The 19657-nt window shown below is 43.8% G+C and overlaps 1 protein-coding gene across 1 annotated transcript in view; it reads right to left on the reverse strand.

The window, feature by feature from the left end:
* Positions 1–19657, reverse strand: part of LOC121076938 (c-Maf inducing protein) — a 127307-nt gene that overhangs the window by 49276 nt on the left and 58374 nt on the right. Inside the window, exon 2 of the mRNA XM_040571593.1 lies at positions 8074–8199. Coding sequence (XP_040427527.1) covers positions 8074–8199 — 126 coding nt within the window. The remainder of the gene's footprint in view (positions 1–8073; positions 8200–19657) is intronic.

Consider the following 19657-nt stretch of genomic DNA (forward strand, 5'->3'; position numbering starts at 1 on the left):
AAAAGTACGCTGACTTATCAGAATATGAATTTGCTACAAACTGAAATAAAAAACATTATTTCCTTCCTTTTTTATGCAATGGAAAATTTTAAAAACATTAAACACTTAGAGTGGGGTTCTTTGGGATATTTTGGTTTGCCAATATTTAACAATTTTCTTTCTGCTATTTACCTAGTATTTTGTATACACATGTATGTTAAAATATGTAAGGCAGACCTTTTACCTATGTATGCTAAAGAACTGAATTTCATTTAATGTTGTTTGTACTGTATTTTAATATAATAAGAAGGTCAAAAAGAAGTTGACACAATAGGACATGAAGAAGATTTTTGCCATAATTAAAAAGAAAGAAAGTAAATATACTTAGGTACTTTCTTTCTCCATCTCTCTCTCTTCCTGCTCCCCCTCCCTTCCCCTCCCCTCCCTTCCTCTCTCTCTCTCAGAAACATTTCATGGAGGGGAACAAAAACTCTAGCAGTGCTTTTTGGATAAATATTCCTGTAGAAGTGAGTGCTCACGATGACTCTAGCTGGAGTTTCATATCTTGTTACTCATGGGAAAAACCTCTGCCAGTGCACAGGGAAAAGACCAGAAGCAGAAGTGGCTGCTGCTGAAGGACAAGACTGTCAGTCGGAACAATCATCAGTGCCAGTAAAACTCAAAAACTGCAGCAGCTGATATTTGGAGTACTCTATCAGGAACTTCAAGTCCATTAACAACTTCGTCAGAAGAATATATGGAGATATTTTTAAACACAGTAACCAAAGTGGGGCCAAAGCCCACAAGCCTGAACATCCAGTCACTTGCCTTTTAAGAAGGGCTGAAAATATTTGTAGGCTTGAGCCCATATATTATGCAACAGCACCATTAACAAGTTACACATCCATTACTTTCTTAGAAAAAAAAAATCATATGCAGATTGAGCATACAGGAGCTATGCTAACTTACTACGACACTGATATTTAAGTTGATAAACCCCAAAATATTCTACGGATATGAGGTACTTCTCTCAAACAGGCAAAACACCAACCTGACTTAATCTCCGGTCTGATCATAACGTGGCTTGAGCCAACATCCACATGAGGCTAAAGAAAGAGCAAGCACTACAGCACTACGTGGGAACTGCTGAGAACCATTAGTAACTGTCCTGTTTTTGTGATGTCAGCAACTACAAGAAGAACTTTAAGAACTGTAAGAACTTTACAAATAAATAGCAAATACTACATATAGATAGATTTAGCAGCCAACTGGAGCCTTACATAAATTGGATGACAGAAACTATTAATGAGGACAACAGCGTCAGGCAGAGGTGGAGACATCAGGGGACTGCAAATACTGGAGGAGAAAACAAAGAAAGAATGATATAAAAGGCAAAAACAAACCAGCAAGGACTTTTTTTCACTTGAAAGCAGTGATCTACAAAAAGCATTTAAGAAGTAAAATTAGCAAAGTGAGGCTGCTCCAAGCACAGGACCAGGCATTGTCTAAGCACAGACAGTTGGCTACTGGAAAGGAGAAGGAATCAAGAAAACTTGCACCTGGATCTAGGTTGTGAGCTTGAATGCTCTAAAGCTAGAACCTGTCTGAGCTCAAGCTTTCTTTCAAGACCACTTCCAAGGAAAACGAAGACAAAGAAGACCAAGTGAACACAAAACTGGGAAAACAAACCGTTAGGGAATCCCCATGCTTCTGTTAGCGATCAGGAGCCAACGGTAAGAAGAACGTAGAAAGCCAGTGGTCATTTCAGCAGCTCCCCACACAGTGTTCAGCACAGATAGGCTGGACTCACGTAACCGGGGCACGGTTATCTCAGGGGAGCTGCCTGCCAGCGGCTCTCCCCCTGGCCGGCAGCAGAGGCTAATCCTGCCAGCGCACCCTTCCGCCCGCTAACCCTGGCGAGCTGCAAAACCACAGCCGTCTGCAGGAAGCACCGGCCCTTGGCAGAGGCCAAGAAGCATCCCGCGTTCCTCCCTCTCTTCCCGGCTTGCACTGAGAAAGGCAGCCCTCAGAAGCACTTCTTTCTTATGGGAAGAAGGGGGAGTTTTGCAGCTGGGGTGACAGACGCCCAGCTGCCTGCCTCCCCGGCCACACCGATGTACTCAGGGCACTGCACATTTCTGAGGTTTGGGGCAACCAGCACCAAAGTTACACTTTGTAACTGTGGAGGGAACTGCAATTCACTGACAGGAGCTGCCCACACATTTATGGTCTGGTCTGATGTGTGCTCCTGGAGGCCAGCACCTCCACACCACCACCTGCCTCTGCGTACTGCAGCTGAGGGCTCAGCCGGTACAACAAAGAGGAGAGAAAGAGACACAAAAGAACTTCAGTGGTTTTTTTTCCCATTTAACTAAGTTTTTCTTACTCTCAGCCTTGCCCACAGAGCACACCATGTTCTCCACCACCACCTCCGACAGCTCCAAAACCCTGCAAGTGCTCCGCCTGCTGCTGCCCCCGGCAGTCAGCGATGAAGCTAGGAAATGTCCAACGTGCTTCACCCCGATCTAGCTGCATAACCATCACTTTGGGTCCCCTGGGGGTTCGCTGTGTTCAGCCCCAGCTGTGCTACAAATTTTGCTCCCAGGCAGAAGGGCTTTAGCAGGTATGGCACAAGGTTTGGGGCTTTTTGCGCAATCAGGGCCTCCCGTTGTTTTCACAGCACAGGAGAAAAGCACTTCAGAAAACAGGAAAGTGTGGTGGTAACAGCTGTAGAAGACGCAGGAAGATTAGAACTAGTTGTAGCTTATTTCTTTGTTATTCCTATGAGCAGGAAGAATACCTGCTTGAAGAATGCCTGCTGTAGGTGGTACTTCTGTGCAGTTCGGGGTTTGGTTTTGTTTTGCTTTTAAAGATGCGTTGACCCTCGTACTGTGTTCTGAGGGATGTTATATTCGAATCTGGGGATGCAAATATTCACTCAGAAAGGAAAAGCCAACCAGGATCGTCTACAGTACCAACTTCACTCACAGGATTCATTTCAACAGTTTCAAAAGGACTGCTCACAGGAGGAAGATTGTACAAGAGATTAAATGCCTGCATATACACAGCTTTGGTCAACGTCAGTGTAAAGTAATGTACAAATACACAGCAAGGGAATTATTTTTTTCTGCACCCAAACTACTTCATTTCTTAGCCAAGAGTAGGAAGACAGTTTGTCATTAAAAAACAGTGAATTTCTAAAAACTAGTGTGTTTTTTTTTCTAGGAAAAATAGGAAATCCAACACTTGTTGCATGCCAGTATCACAGCTAACATAAATATTCACGGCTCCACTGATACCAACGTGCCTACAGCAACCAGCAACTACAGAAAATTTGTCATTTCCATCACACCATACGTGCCATGCCACTGAGTTTCTCTAACAGTAAGCTAGCAGCTCAGCATCCCTCGTTACTGCCATGTACGTCACTCAGAAGAATACAAGAACAGGCTTGTCCACGTGGAAAAAATTCCCAGATTTCTCCTTACACCAGCATCTTTCACACATGGGATTCTGCCATCTGAAAAGATGTTGCAATAAGTGGGATTTAAAGATCCAGATTCTGCTTTTAACTCTTCCTGGGTTTACTACGTGTTTCTTTCTCTTTCCCTTGCTTGCCCTCTGGTCAGCAGAAAGTGGTTTTGTTTTGCTTTCCTCCAGCTGATACCCATTACGGGGGCTCCTTCCCACATTTGCTGCTTCTGAAATTACACTCTGATTTTTCCCAATTACCTTCGATAGGTTATTCCAGCTATTTTACTATGAGTAGCAGAACGCCCTTCAACAACATGCACGCAGCACCCTAAACGCACATCGTGCTTTCCTGCTTTGTGTTTGTAAGACAACAGCACGAAGAGGCCGGTCTATTACTGATACTGAGGAGCTCACACTTCTTCAAAGGCTAAATTTAGTTTATATTTCCCTGGCCTATAGAGCTTGTGTCCAGCGAAACAGCTCCAGCAACACCCCCTCTTGCACCTGCTAGCCTAACTGCAGGAAAGGAAGAAGGAAAAATCCACAAGAGCTGAGTGCTTCGCATCGGAAGGACCAGGGACTGGATCAGCTGGCGAGAGGCAGGAGAACATCGCGCTGCATCGCACACGGAGATGGCTTCTCCATGCGATCCCAGCCCAGATGAAGCCCTTTGCTGCCTGAGAACCAAATAATCCTTCTCCAAAACCCAGGTAGATGCATCCTGTTATCATGATCGGATTTCCTAAGAGGAGCTGCATCACCTCCGGCACTGTTTGTCAGTTCTCATGTGTTAAAATAGGCTGGGATGGGTCAGTGCTGCTATGGGAGGACATTAGGATGATGTAAGGAAAGGTAATGGCACTCTTCCTTCTCTGACTCATCCCTGTGCAGTAACAAGCCAGAAATAGACCTTGGTGACAGCAAACGGGGGGATGAGAGCTTGAACATGGACTTGAACTCTCTCGTGGCATTTATCATGCGTGGCACAGACAAACACACGGAGGATGTCCTAACACGACGCGCCGACATCCCCTTACGGGACTGCTGGGAGCAAATTTCCATTCTAAGGGAAATTCCCGTTGTCCAAAGTTTTCTTCTGCTTCAAATCAGTGAAAAAGAAATGAAATTTTAAACTTCTCTGCAAAATGAAAGATCTGGAAAACCTGTAATTCATTAACCACTACAATGCTTCATTTTATGTCAAACCATGTCAATAGTATCCCATGGTTTTAAAGAATTCAGAAAAATAGCACATACAAAAACAAAACTGAAAGTAATCAGAAATATAAATCGGGGGGAAAGTCAAAAGAGTTCATTTGAACATTTTCTTGTATTTAAAACTCATTTAGATCGACTCTTTGGGGGTGGGGGAAGAGAACAAAACCACAAACAGATTTCACCACAAGTGCACTTCAGAAGAAACATTATTGGGAACGTGTTTTGGACTAGTTTTACTTGTTCCACTATCGCACGCTTCCTGATAGCAGAGTCTGACATTACACCAGAACGTGCTGCTGCTTAGACTAGCAAGGCAGAATGATTTTATAGAAGATTTGAAGTCCCGATTTCTCATGAATATATTGAAGTCTCTTGGAAATCTGAAAATAACTGAAGCATGCAAGGGCTAATTTCTCAGCATCTCAGTTTCCCAGCACCTCGGTGAATAAATCTTTTGGATACTTAAGAGTATTTGTCACATATAACAGAGAATTTCTGCTGAACGCAGTTACTAGGTAAAACCATTTCTTGCATCTTGATTTCTTAAGTATACTTAACTTTTGGTAAACTTTTGGATCTGTGAATACACATTACAGCTGTATATGGGGACTCTATTTTTATACTTCCTCTGATCTGGCCACATTTGATGAATCCAGACACTACTAGGGACTAAATCATACTAAAAACATTTTCAATGTTTGTATTTTCAATTATGTTGAAATACCCATAGAGTTATACTGTAATGCGATCCAGTCTGCACAGACAGTCAACAGCAAACAGAAGAACAGCTCATTCCATTTATCAGTTCCTAGGAGGTTACACAAAGACACCAAGCTTTTTGAAGAAAATACCAAAACATCCACACTTAGATGCTAATTTCTTACAAATGTAATTATTTGTGGGTTTCGTCTGTTTGTTTTAAAGAAACACGTGGCAGGCTGCTTCAGATTCAGCTGTGCATGCCCTACCAAATTCCCTTTAAACTCAGCAGGGAGCTGTGGGTTCAAGTTATCTTCTTTCCTATGAAGGAGGCCAGTAGAGGCAGCCACCAGAAGCTACGGCATAAAGACTTAAAAACCGAATTTTGAAAGTCAGATGCAACTATTCTAGCTGTTGAAACAGACAGAAACATAATCGCTAGCACCGCTAAGCAAATTTATGGAAAAGCAGAGTCAAAATTATCTCAAGAAAAAATCACAATCATCCACCTTGACAAATGAGTTTCTCTCTAATTAATTCAATTAATGGATTAGGCAAGGAAGATTTCATCAATAATGAAGACCCTAATCTAGCTGTTGGGAAACCATGGTTTGTCTGCCTGCCTTCCCTGGTGTCACGCACTGGAGAGTCTTTTCAAACCACAGAATCAGGACTCTGGTGGACTTGCAGCAGCCTGTCTGACATTCAGACTCCCTACGCTCCCTGGAAACGCCTAAAATCAGTAAGACATTTTGAGCCACAAAAATGTGCTAGGCGCCAAGCAGAGGCATGTGCATATGCATTGTGTGCAACAGGCCACGCGTCTGTGCTCCAAGGACATGTAAAAAGATGCACAAATGCTACCTATGCACCAGCAGAGCCCACGTCCATGAGGTTACATGTCCTCAGGTCATCCCAAACTTACTTGAGCTGCACTGGGGGAATGGCTGCAGCCTCCATTTGCAGGGCTGCAAAACGCCAGATTACATCAGTGAGGTAAATGAAAAGGAGCTCCAGAAATATACTCCACAAAGGATGTGGCCACGAATATTTCCACGTACACCTCTACCCATTCCTGAGTGACGGTGTATTTGCTATGTTGAAAATCACCAAAACCTCATGATATTTTTATGACATTCCAAAGCTGTTCCAAACCCCAAGCACAGGAACCACGTGAAGGGCTGAAGTCAGGTTCTGTGCTCTCTGAGCCACTGGTAAACAGCCCTGCACACAGATGGGCCCATCAGCCTGTCTGAAATGAAGGCAAAGGAGACCTGGAGTAATAATAGCACGACCCAGTCTTCCTCGTATTGGTTTCCCAACTCAGAGACAATTTTGTTTCACGCTCCTACAGACATCTGTGCTATGCAGAACACAGGTCAGCTCAGCACCTAGCCCCAGGCTGCTAAATGATGCCACTTGGATTATTTCCTCATTAACTGCAGATCCAGCCAGTTCAGAAGAGCTTTGTCGAAGCCCTCCCTGGATACAGATGGTGCCATGTGCTCTGTGGCCCTACAGGGCCTCCTGCCACCCATTCACCGATGAAAAATAATGACATGCTGGCCTGCGTACCATGGTTCTCGCAGACAAACCATCCAGTAGACACGGTCATCAGAGTCATTGACTATGCTATCACGTATCATTCATTGCATTCCCATTTTTTTAACCCACTGAACTATATTTCCTGCAAAAGTGGTACAGTGAAAATGTGCACACCCAAACACGCAAGATCCATTATGATCAATCTTTTGAAGCTGTTCAGAGCTTTCCAAGAAAAATATCCTATGCAACTTTTCATGACTTACCACAGTTTAAACTGATCTTTCCTTCACAGTTTCTGCAGGAATCGCTCACCCAGTCTGTTCACAATCCTAGTTATGCAAAGTGCATATACACAACCATAACTGTATTCAACTGACAAAAAAACAAATTCCCAAAGGATAACAGCTATCAGTTTGTCTTTGCGACAATGCTGAGAACTCTATATGAGCTAAGCTGGAGTCAATTTAGTCTTTTTCAAGTTACAAATGCTTATAATCTGTCCATGGGCAATCAGCTGGGTTTTCAGTTATTTTTCTTTCCCTACTCCAAACTAGCGTCAGAGGCCAGGGCTGTGGAGTGCACTTCTGTCACTAATGACCTACGAAGTCCTACAAAGCCTCACAAGTGGATGAAGAAATCTGGAATAGTGTAAACGCAGCGTCTTCTGTTGGAAAACAGCACTTAGAGAACTACCAGATGTAGACACCCATACAAATATACACCCCCAATTGAAACCTTTCAGTGAAGGCCAGATACCTTTTAAAAAATACCTGTTAGTTCCAGTGCCAGCTATGGTTTTCCTATACAAATTGGAGGATGATCTTTTTGATTTGTTTCACTCAGGAATAAATGTATAAATAGACTTGTTCCAGGCCCAAATTAATGCGCCTTTCCACAGAGCACTATTTCGATGCATAAAACCATCAAGAAGATTAAATCATTGTGCCCCACAGTTCTCGTTCTGACTGTCAAACAACCTGGAGAGTTTTGGAGGTATCACTCTGAGCAAATTTGCTGGCAGACAGATAACTTGACAGCACTAAGTTCTCTGCCTTTTCTGAGTCCAGCTAATTAGGACTAGATTTCCTGAACAGCAAATAAAAATTCAATGAGATTCATAGTTAGAAAATGAGATTTGTAGTTCTGTGTTTACTGTACCTGCAGTAAGACAGTACCCCCCGGGATTGTGAGCTGTAAACAGTACTTAGGGGCGTTCTCCCAGGACAGCAGTTGAACATCTTCAATAGCACTGTAAGAAATGGAGTTTTCCATGTACCCAGTTGGCTGCAGAAAAACAAGAGAGAGAGGAAAAAAATGTTTACTTAGTCATCAGAAGTTTCACAATTTCAAAGTAAGAACAGCACTATCAAAATTACTCTTGATGTTGAAAGTATCTGCAATATATCTAATTGTAAAACAAAATACCCACACTAGCAATTCAGCAGCGAGATCAGTCCAGCCACTGTCATCCGACTTGTTTGTGTGTTAAGAACACCCACATAAAAACAAACCCAGGCCAGACACAGGTGCATGAAACACCAAAATGCCAAGCTGAATTTGTTTTGGATCCAAAATCAATGGAACCTAATTTCAAGTTGAGCTGAGCTACGAAGGTGCCTGGCTGTATGCTTGCAATCAATGTGAAAAGAAGCATCTCAATCCTACAGACAGAACAGAAGTATATTGTATTTAGGTGGCTTTATTCCGCATTCTCCTTTGTCTCTCTGGCTGCCCTCACCTCTTAAACTCATAAGCAGAAGCAGAGCAACCGGACCTACTCATCACAGCCCATACACAAGTACCAGTCTCCTGCAGAGACTGCTTGATGGCCAGTTTCAAGCGAAAGTTACAATTAAAACATAAATAAGTAGCTGCGCATTGCAATTACATGTACAACGTAAATTGATAGTAGCAAGGAAACCAAGCTAAACATGAAACTCCTCATTAGCATCCCAGTAACTCGCAGGCATTACAGAAGTACAATTATATCTGAAGTGGAGATAAGCTGAAATAACATATATACACGAGCAAACATAAAATCATGTCCTAAACATGAATAAATACACAGATACAGGTGTGTACCTATTGAGAATGCATATATACACTGTACTTTATGCAAGTCTTCATGTATTTGAAGTAGCTGCAGTATTTAACAGACGTCACTTATTTTGCTGTGCTATCGTGTAAGCCAACCGATCGGTATTGCTGTGGCAGAGTAACTATTTTTCTCTACAAACGCTGATTAATCCCACCACGTGGATAAGCCCTCGCGTTGGCCACATCTTGAGAGAGAATGGAGCTTGTTACACTTGTGAATAATTTTCTTACCATTACTGGTTTGCATCTAACTGAAACTTCTCAAACTTACTCCCACTGTGCTCAGTACATAAGTTATTTTTAGCTGCCAGCCTTGAAATAAAGAAAGCAAGGGAGGAACCACATCTACTTCGGGGCAAACAGGGCCACCTCCGAACATCACAACACGGGATTCCTGGGGGCGAGTGTGAAACAAGCAAATGGCATTTGGAAGGTCTCTGCTTTTTATTGGTATGGCTTTCTTCCATAAGTTAAGTGGGTGGTGCATCTGGAAGTCCTACCTTTACGTTACACACTTCATGTGTGTCCCTAAGGGCATAAGGAGCATCGGCCTAAACGCAACGGGGCCCTGTCATGCAGCCTTGATGCTTCAAAGCGCCGGTCTCCTTTTCAGCCAGAATATTCAGCAAGCCTACGAACTACAGGAAGGTTTATTTTACACGAGGCCTTGCTGAAAACAAATTTCAGTGTCTCCTTAACGAAACCCTTGTTATGCAGGAAGCATGATAAACTTCTGCTTATTCATTTACCCACAATATTGTTCTACACTAGTGACTGGAATCCCAGTGGCTTAATGCTGATACTGTACGTCACGCGTTGCCTACTGGAGAGTAATTATCTTGTTCTCACAGGAAGCCGAAGGCCCAGGATCCTTCGGTAATAAGCATTACAACACTCAGGGAAAAATATGAAAACAGCCAGCATAAAATCTAGTATACTCGGGAGGCATAGTTATCAAAAACATGCTCTGAAAGACTGGAGAGGGGAGAAATCCAGGACTAGTAAATGCAAATATAAAATTAAGTGAATCAAAGCAATTTAAATGTCTCTCTCAAGAAGGTGCTGACTGCCCTTAATACCCTCCATTAACTTCAAAGAGGACGTGAAGAACTCTCACAGGATCTGTTCCCAAGAGAAGCCTCCTCTACACCTTAAAGTGTCCATTCAAACAACAGCGAAGACAACCGATCCCGTTCAACTGCAGCTCTTACAAATGACTTCATCCCAGACATAAATCCTGCATAAACTTTTCTTTGAGGAGAAGGGAATAACATTGAGCTCTACAGTCTGCAAAGGATGAGAAGACTGCCTAACCTATAAGGCGAATTATAGAGGTGGCCAATTCCTCCAGATGAAAGCGTTAGGCCACTGGGGTGGTTTACACAGCACTCTGTACGATCCCACCTCCAAACTTTCTACCCAGCCACACCTCACACAAAGCTTCACTACAATTGTTGCCCATCCTATTCAAAAACCCAACAGCCCAAACCTCCTTTAATCCCCGTAAGCACTGCCATATGCATTGTTTCTGTTTACCTTTCAAACACCATGCTCTAGAAAGTGAGGTATTTTCAGAGCTGGTGTTTTTGGAGTTAAAACACGCTATAGACAGTTTCACCTCTGTTTTGCAACAGGAAGTCTAGAGCTAATGATTTGTTACTGCACAGAGCTCCTGAAACGGTGCTTGTAGATGTTGTTGAACACAGAGGATCACTCTCCCACATTAGGGCCGTGCAGAAATGCCCTAAAAGAGAAACCGAAATAGGACAGGAGGCCTCCCAGCGCTGCCAGGGGCTCGTCTGAGATGCTCAGTGCAGAGACCAGTGCAGCAGCTCCATGGAGGCCAGCCCCAACGTCGGTGTCCTTTCCCTAATCCCTGGGCACACACAGATGCAGGACAGTGGTGTTCCCTCATTGTGTTTTCACAAGACCAAGCACGGTTCAGCCGTTTATCAGGAAATGTCCCGAGGTAAAACCACAGCCTGAGTCACTGGTTCCTCTTAAAACACAGGCGATTTTGACATTCAGGTATGTGAATGTCAATCACCGTGAATCACTGTGGTTGATAAATAAGCACTGCAAGCCTCGAACCCTCTCATTTTCCAGCAGGTCTTGCTTGCACAACCCCCCAGAAGCTGCATCCTCACCCACAGCTCACTCCATGGGGAATTCAAATCATACATGCAAGACCAGAAATGCGTATTCACACATTTGAGAATACCTAAAAAAGAAGTGAGACCGACCCTCGGTGGATCACCATGAAGCATCTGGCATCCATCCTGGTTTTATGCAACATCCTCACCTCCGCACGCCTGCTTTGCCTCTGCCCGTACAAATACTTGTTTGGCTGTGGTGTCAGGCCGATGAGGGCACTGATCCTGCTTTTGCCAAAATACCTTTTATCTGGTTCAGACCCATTTGTAACATGAAACAGAAACTGGCATGTTAACATAACGTAGGGGGCAGCACATCACGGGGCAGGGAGCGAGCAGTGAGGACCAGAGTATTGCAGTCTAATTATTGGCATGAGACATTTCACAGTCCAAAACCACAGCATCTTTGAGGAGTAATATATCACACTCAGTTGAAAACGCCTTTATTCAAGAAAATAATAATTCTTAATATTATAGCTGTCATTTTTGAAGGGAGATTTATATTTCTTGGCAAAGCCTGAAATCTATCACATGAAGCAAGATTATGCACTCTTCTCATTCACTCTACAAAATTAATCCTGACTTAGGAAACTTTGGCCTGAGAATCTACGTGTATCCGTTTACAGATTTACAGTCACAGCTTTAACTTCTGGCTAACTATTTGCTGTTGAAAATGCTCTGGAAAACTGTAAGAGACTCATAAATGAAAAAGAAATGTATTAGAACAAACAAAAACCCTAAGTCAAGGAAACATTTTCTCTTCACATTAGCCTTTAGCCTGCTAACGAAATATGCAACTTTTCCGCTGGGAAATCAGGTATGTTTTAAACTCAGTGAGAACGTTGCCTTTTTTTCAGTTCTGCAAAGATTTATTAATCATACAGCTTTGAAACAACTTGGGTCCAGAATAGCCACACACCAAAACCTACTATAAATCAAATCTTGGGGGAATCCAGCACTCCCAAAACTGGAAGAACATTTAGGCTCATGTGTAAGGCTAGTTTTCTCTTAGCATTTCTGGGAAAAGTCAGCAGCAGAAGACTACTCAATAATGCAAAAATCTGCCCACTTGTTTCCATGGGAAATTCTAAAAGGGAAAGAATAAACATGACGTCCATTGTTAATATGAGGCTTGTAGGCACTTACTCATATAACAACGTACTAAACCTTCAGCTGCATATTTTCCAAAGAAAGCATCTAGAAAAGATGAATTCTACAAATATAGATGGTTATTTGCATTAAAACATATTTGGACTGACAACTCCCACCGACATAACAACAATAAAGAATGATTTTCCCAATTAAATACTCTAGCTGGTGGGAGGAAATGGGGCTGTTCCAGCCCCTTGCTCTTCCACTCTCAGGTGCTTATTTCTCTCTTGGCTGCTTTTAAGAAGAAGTATGTTGCTGTGTCCCAGGACAATGAGCACACTGTACTGCATATAAGTTTGCCATACCCAAACAAGACTAGGTCTTGAACAACATGTAAGAAGAGTTGATTGCTCTCAAAACTTTGATGGGAGTGGATACCCTTCAGTCTGCACAGTGAAGGGTAATGGACTCTGAAACTGCTGAAAACAATGGATGATTTGAAATAAATCTCTGTTAAGAGACATCCACGGCTCCAGAGAACACCCCTGCAAATGTAGCTATTTCAGATAAGAGCAATTAACATCTTTGTTCATTAACTATATAACCTATCCGAAGACATTTATCAAGTTAAGCAATTAGTAGTACTACGCCACAATATGCAGCGCAGTACGATTTGTCTCACTCTTGATTTGGAAGAATTTACTGCCATGTACACTTGTCGGAATGACTTGCAAGAACTAAAAGTCACTGTTAACCTCATGAAGATGAATGTAATAGGAAAATAGAAAGGCTACCAGCGGTGAGACACCCAGCTCTGTCCCAAAGCTGCACAAAGGAATTTTGGAGCTTCCTTGGAACAACGTTCTTACCTACCATACTTCCCTGCCCCCTGGCCTGCCTCCATCATCACCATTCCCCTTCTAGCCTCACTGACAAGTTGGAGGTTTCATGTGTTACACCATAAAAAGAGATCTCGCTTGTTCCACGCATCGGGAGTAGGAACGCACTGGGGACAAGGGTGGCCAATCCAGGGACGCATGTGGAAGCCTGTGGAAGGGGCCTCTCCTTGGGGTGAATCTCTATTCTTTCTGCTTGGAGTCCCCTTTTTTCCTACCTGTCTAAAAGTGCAGTAGGGATGCTTGTTGGGGTTTTGGTTGGTTGGTTTTGGAGCTTTTTCATACATGGAACACAGTGGTCCAAACCCTCAGGGCGCAGTGGTCCAAATCCTCTACCCATCTATGTCAGCTGAAGCCAAGGGTACACTAGCACAAAATTAATTACAGGAGCAAAAGGAAGGGTTCTTCCTACCACGTTTATTTTTGTGTGGGTGACTGTGTGTATAAACACCCATGCGTGTATGTGTGTGTGTAAATGTACACACATACACCTGTCTTTCTGTATAGCTACAGAGAGATAATAAAACACAGTAAAAACACATCCTATCTGTGTTTCTCTGGACAAAAACACAGCAGGAATTGTCATATATCCAGTGCAAACTAGCTCAATGTTAGTGATAACATTTAACCAAGAGAGGCCAGATCCTCAACTGAGCCGATCACCCAAAAGATTCCAGTGGAACTTGACGGATTTATACCAGCTGGGAAGCTGACTCACAAATTCAACAGAAATTCAACCAAATCAAGCTTTGCAGCTATTTTTTTGCACCTTCTTTCCTCTAATATTTAAGACAATCGGGACCGAAGGCTGTTGCATTAATTAACCTTACAAAACTTATAAAAATGTAAGAGCTGCCAGGAAAAAACAGATTATCCCAGGCTGTGCAGAAAAAAAAAATAAATTCCACTCTGCAGTGGGTCTGAAGTCTCCATCCTATGGAGCTACAGAAAATGGACAGGGCAGAACTGCTCGCTTTAGAGCTGAGAATCAAAAATAAAAATGGTGTTGTCCATGCTAAGATATATGATCAAGAAAATCACAGAAATCAGAGCAGCTGGCAAAGGGAAGAACTTCAAATTAATTCAGATCTGAAGCAAGTTTAAAGTACAGAACAGAAGTTCATCATTAAGAAGGGAAAATAAGGTCATATTATGGGATATGTACCATGACAGGTGAGTCAAACAAGCAGGAAAAAAGCATTAATTATGTTAACTGAAATGCATATAGAGTTTTTTTAATGAGAAGATTCTTCTCTTTTGCTGTCAAAACCAGCTGAAGAACCACTTTTAAGTGCTCAGTTTATTTTACCAACAGAACTATTTGAATTTCTGGGAGGAAAATAAGACGTGTATCTTGAAGACTTTCTGAAGACACCCATCATCACGATGGCCCTATCCAAGAGTCCATAAAAAAAATCAACCGTTTGTCTTTGTGGCAAGCTTAGCATGGCAAAGGGAACACCACTGACACTTCTAGTAATACTGAATGCTTCTTATTTTCGGTGCTGGAGTCTGAAAATCTCTCAGTGTCCTGCTGAGAGGGATGAGAGCCTGCTGTAAGCTGCACCTGATCCATTGTGGGGCTGGAGGCTGACCGCAGCTTGTCACCGGGATGGCCAGATCCTGGCACAGCTGCCCCAGGCCGGTGAGCAGGAGCTGTGTTTGATGCAACCTCCCATGCTCAGCAGGACTTTGACAGTCATGAGCTGGACTCGCTGGCCACGTGGAGCACCTCTGCTCTTCAGGCGTGTGCTGCAGCCTTCAAAGCCCTGCTGGCTTCAGTGGGGGCAGAGCAGTTTGCAGCTCAGAGAAGGCTCAGAGAGGGCACAGTGACAAAGAGGGATTGCTCATCACCTAGGAATGTATTCCTATATTGCACAGGCTGCCTGGACTGCATTTCTGAAATGCTTTGCAGTTACATAGTATCCCCAATCAAAGGAAAGCAAAGCACTAATAACTGCAAATATTAGCCTCGCAGTGAACTTAGGAAAATTGAAAAGAGGAATCATTATCCCCCGCTTACCAACGTGGAAGAAAATCTCAGCTAAGGTTGCAGCTGCACCATGTTCTCGATCATGCCCTAGGTGACATGAGAACTCTGCGATGTGGGAAAAGAGCTCAGACTTCCTGAGTCCGACCATGTGAACCGGCTCCGAAGGCATCCTCCTCCTTCTCCTCCTCCAAAATTGCACAACCGACCCGTGAGAAGCGCCGTTGTTTAACAGGATCACATTTGCTATCCCTCAGCATTAATCACAGCTATTTCACCCTCCCGAGGAGGAAACGCTCAGCAATTTTGACAAGATGGATGGGTTCTTTTTCTACCTTCCTTGAAATTACTTCAGGGAGGAGGGGACAGGACCAGCCACCACGCGGCAGGGACGTACCTTTCCAGAGTTGCACGGACTTATTGCAGAAGACTGTACACACACGTTCTTCTGCAGAACAAATGTTAGAGAAATATGGGAAAATCCCTGATTTTTGCCCAGAACACGAAGCATCTAGTGACTGCTAAGCAGATCTTTGCTAAGTCACCATAGCAACTATGATGTGACAGAAAACAAAACTGCATCCACAAACCGCTCTCAAGTCAAGGCTGCTCTCTGTTCTCAGTTCTCTTTCAAGAAGTCAGCCTTGTCACACGCTATGAAACGTTTCAAACGCTGACAAACCAGAGAGAGGAAAAGCACTGGGTGTAAGGATTTCAGGCCAAGCCAGCCATGATCGGCGCTAAACAAAAACGCCACCTTTTGATGATTGTTTTAACCAGACAGCCCTGAGAGCTGGAAATGAAAGTTCATCAGCTGATTTCAAAGACAAAGTTGGTCCCTGGGAAAAAAATCAGTCTGTTAAGTAACTGGAAACGTGGCCATACTGACCTGTACTATGAACAGAAAATCTCTGCTCAGTTGTGTTTTTCAGAACTGGCCTCACCGTTCAGAAATCACTGGTCTAGGTAACGGCAGTCGCACGTTTCTGTTGCATATTGTGCTTGCACACACAGTGGTTTTTGCTTTTGGTTTGCAGATCTCCAAGGGCCTGTTGTTCATTATCTCTACTAGGTCAACAAAAGGTGAAGAAGGAAACCACATCTGCTATCAGTAGGGTCACGTCCTCTGCGCAAGGATCTGCACCTCCCATGGAAAATTTTAGCTGAAAACTGGAAAGGCCTCAGGCAGCTGCAAGGGAAGCAAGGCACTCGTCTATATTGCCTGCAAGTACAAGGTCCAACCTGGAAGGTGTTCCCGGTGTGAAACGCTCAATTGGTGGAGAAGGTGAGTTACCAGGATCCCACACCCCATCAGAAATGGGGAATTTGACTCCTGGGCTCTGCCGTCCTGACAGCTCTCACCACCATCCTAGTGCACATCCTAGCTCATTTCTTCCCAAATTTTATTTACAGGACCTAGAAATTAAACCTTTGCAAAACTAAACATAGCATAAACGTGCCATATATTAAGTTCTTGTTCTTCACTTCAACAAGCATTCACCAACACCACTTACCACATCCATGCCTTTCACCTGCAGCCACATGAAAGCATTAAGACACCAGAGTTGAAAGATTTCCAGTAACATTTTTTTCCGTTTCTTTTTAACACACCTTTAACCCCATAGCTCCCAGGACACCACATCCAACCTCAACCTGATGGACAAGTGTAAGACAGGGATTGCAGTAACCCAGCTACGCTTCTGAATTCCCGACAGGGGATGCCCAATGCAGAGGAAGGATGAGCAGACCTAGGGTTCCCAGCAAAATAATAGCACAGCTGCCTGCTCTGTGTTAGATAAGAGAAAGCCCACATCATGGAGAGATACAAATATTCTGTTATGGCTAGTCTCACTAAACCCTCTGCTGCTAGGGGGAAAAAAGTGGGGACCTCCTGAGGACAAGCAATGGCCACTTGAAATGACCTTCTCCTCCCCTTGCTCCAGGAGGTAAGAAAACACGGCAAAACTTCCAGCGCTTTGCTTCACGTCTCATCATTAACAGTAATTCAGACACCTCTACGTAATTTTAAGCAATACCCAGCTCTCGTGTCTGCAGCAGTGATTTCCTCTGGATTTGGGGTCTCTCCCAGAATGACACCCAGGCATGAAGGGAAAGCAAAGCACCGTCTACTCCTCTGCATGAAGCCTCTTGCAAAGCTGTGCCCCACCCGCAGCCTCCTCCACCTTCATCTTCCTCATTGTTTAACGACCTGCCGGCTGTTTGCACTGCAAGGGAGTGCTGCTGTTCAAACAGAGGGTGACTGAAGTATGTGCGGCACCTCCATGGAAGGGAGATGGCGAGGGAACGGAGAGGGAGAAGGCGACTGCAGGGAAATATCAGAGCAAATATTTGAGGAAAGTGTCGGTTGGCTGGTAAACATGCAACGGAGAGAACCTAAATCACCTCCCTGAGCTCCTTCGCAATGCAAAAGAGTACACTGAAGTATTTAAAGTGACGCTTTCTCTTTAGTTTAAAAATAACTAAATAAATTAAATATTTAGCTAAAATCATAAAGATGTTGTGCTCACGAAGGATGGAGCAGTAAGAAACTGGCGTACCCAACCGGCAAATGTTTTGTTTCAATACAATATTTATTAGCCTAGCACATTGTTTCTCAAGATAATTAAGGAAGAGAGCCTAAAGTGAAGCAGGAGTACCTGTTAGCAGCATCTCAGCAGACAGACTTTGAGCGGAAAAACAAAGAGCAACACTACCATCACGCTCTGTGAAACGGCAAACCCACTCATCCAGGCAGCTCTTTACAGGCACGAGGAGAATTCCAAGGAACTGCAATAGTCCCCCAAGGGATCGTGATGAGCACGGCTCCAAAGAGACACATTTCCAGAGAAGCCTTGTTTATTAGAAACTAATTCATCATGCGCTGTTCTCTCCTATGCTGTTTTTTGGAAGACTAAACTGCCTTAGTCCTCTAATAGCATTTTCTGCCCAAATTAAATGGTTCAGCCCTCAACAAGACACACTCACGTATTTCCTCTGCATCCCTTTATAAGGGACTCAGATGTGGGCAATGAAACAGGACCATGTCCTCCCTGCCCCTGCTTCAGGAGCCCAGGGGCTCCCCACCTCACCAGCCATGCAGATGCATCTCTGGGTGATGCAGTTGTGGAAGCTCCCTGCCCAGCCACCAGCTACCGATGCACATCTGAAGGCGAGAAGCAACACAAGAGTTTTCTGGGCTGCAGGACAGATCAGACAACTTTCTGGTTTTCCTCTCCGTATTTATGTGGCCTTGCTTATATCCTCAGCCTATAATGATTACCACAATGCCACTTCTTAAAAGGGACGTTATGTGGCACCCTACCTATCAGCACGGAGATGGCTTATACAACACCACTCCGGAGTGTTATGTGATCACTGAAAAAAACACCCTCCCGGCAAAACGGCTTGGGGTACTAGACTAGGCTGATTTCCCCCCTTCCCATTTCATATCAAAATTTGCTTTAAAATAATTCCAACCTTTGAAACAAGCTAGATCGCCAGGTTGTGTTGGCCTAATGGCTGCAGATTTCACTCCCACCCTTGGCAATTAATTTTTGGTTTTCAAGTTCAAATACACTTTCAGCCTTCCTGTACTCAGTTCTGCAGCAACATCCTTGCCCTCTATCAAGATTACTTTATTAATTTATTTGCTGTCTCTAAAGGAAATAGCTCATTTTTATAAAGCCTTAAATATTGCGACCACAACTTTGTAGATTGAGTTTTCCACCCAGGGAGGATCAAGCAAGAGAAGCATGCCATTGCTGAGCTTTGACCTCAGCAACCAAACAGTTGTTATTATTAGGCCAAGAAACTTCAACCAAGGAAATCTGAATGGCCCTCAGTGAACCATCTGCCCAAAGTTAAAAGAGCTGCAGATTTTCCAGCAGAAAGGCAACGCTACCAAAGTACTTGAACGTGTAGTGGTGAATCTGAATCCAAACCACCGCGGACTTGCAGCCACCGCTGAGTATTACGACTTGGGCTCCAACCCGTGATGACAGTATGACTCGCTGCTTCTCTCTGGCATTTTGGTTTCAGCGGAACACAACAGCTTCCAAATTAGAGGTGCGTTTGAACTCTATACCTGAACACACATCAAGGCTGTTGACCACTTCTGCTTGCATCAGCTTTACCCAAGGCAGGAATGGAAAAAAGGATAACCATTCCTGCCCTCCCCTCTGTAATTAAAATCCACAAATACGCCGCGTCGCTGGATGGCATCGCCGCTGCACAGCCACGGGCATAACGGTGACGGAGGAGAAGTCCTGCTGCCAGGAACCTCCGTCGGGTCCTCCCCGGCTCAGAGCAGCTCTGGGTCACGCACTTTGCTGCCTCTGCAAGTAGAAGACCGAGGACACAACAGACCTGCCCTAAAACTAGCCACCAGCACGGGTTTGTTTCTCAGTATTCACTTTCTTAACATTTTATTTGATAAACTCGACTGTAACTAAACATGGCTGAACAAAACCCTTTGTGAACTTAGTGTTGATATCGGCTTTCTTCCCTCTAATTGC

Source organism: Cygnus olor, chromosome 12 (assembly GCF_009769625.2).
Source record: "Cygnus olor isolate bCygOlo1 chromosome 12, bCygOlo1.pri.v2, whole genome shotgun sequence".
NCBI lineage: Eukaryota > Metazoa > Chordata > Aves > Anseriformes > Anatidae > Cygnus > Cygnus olor.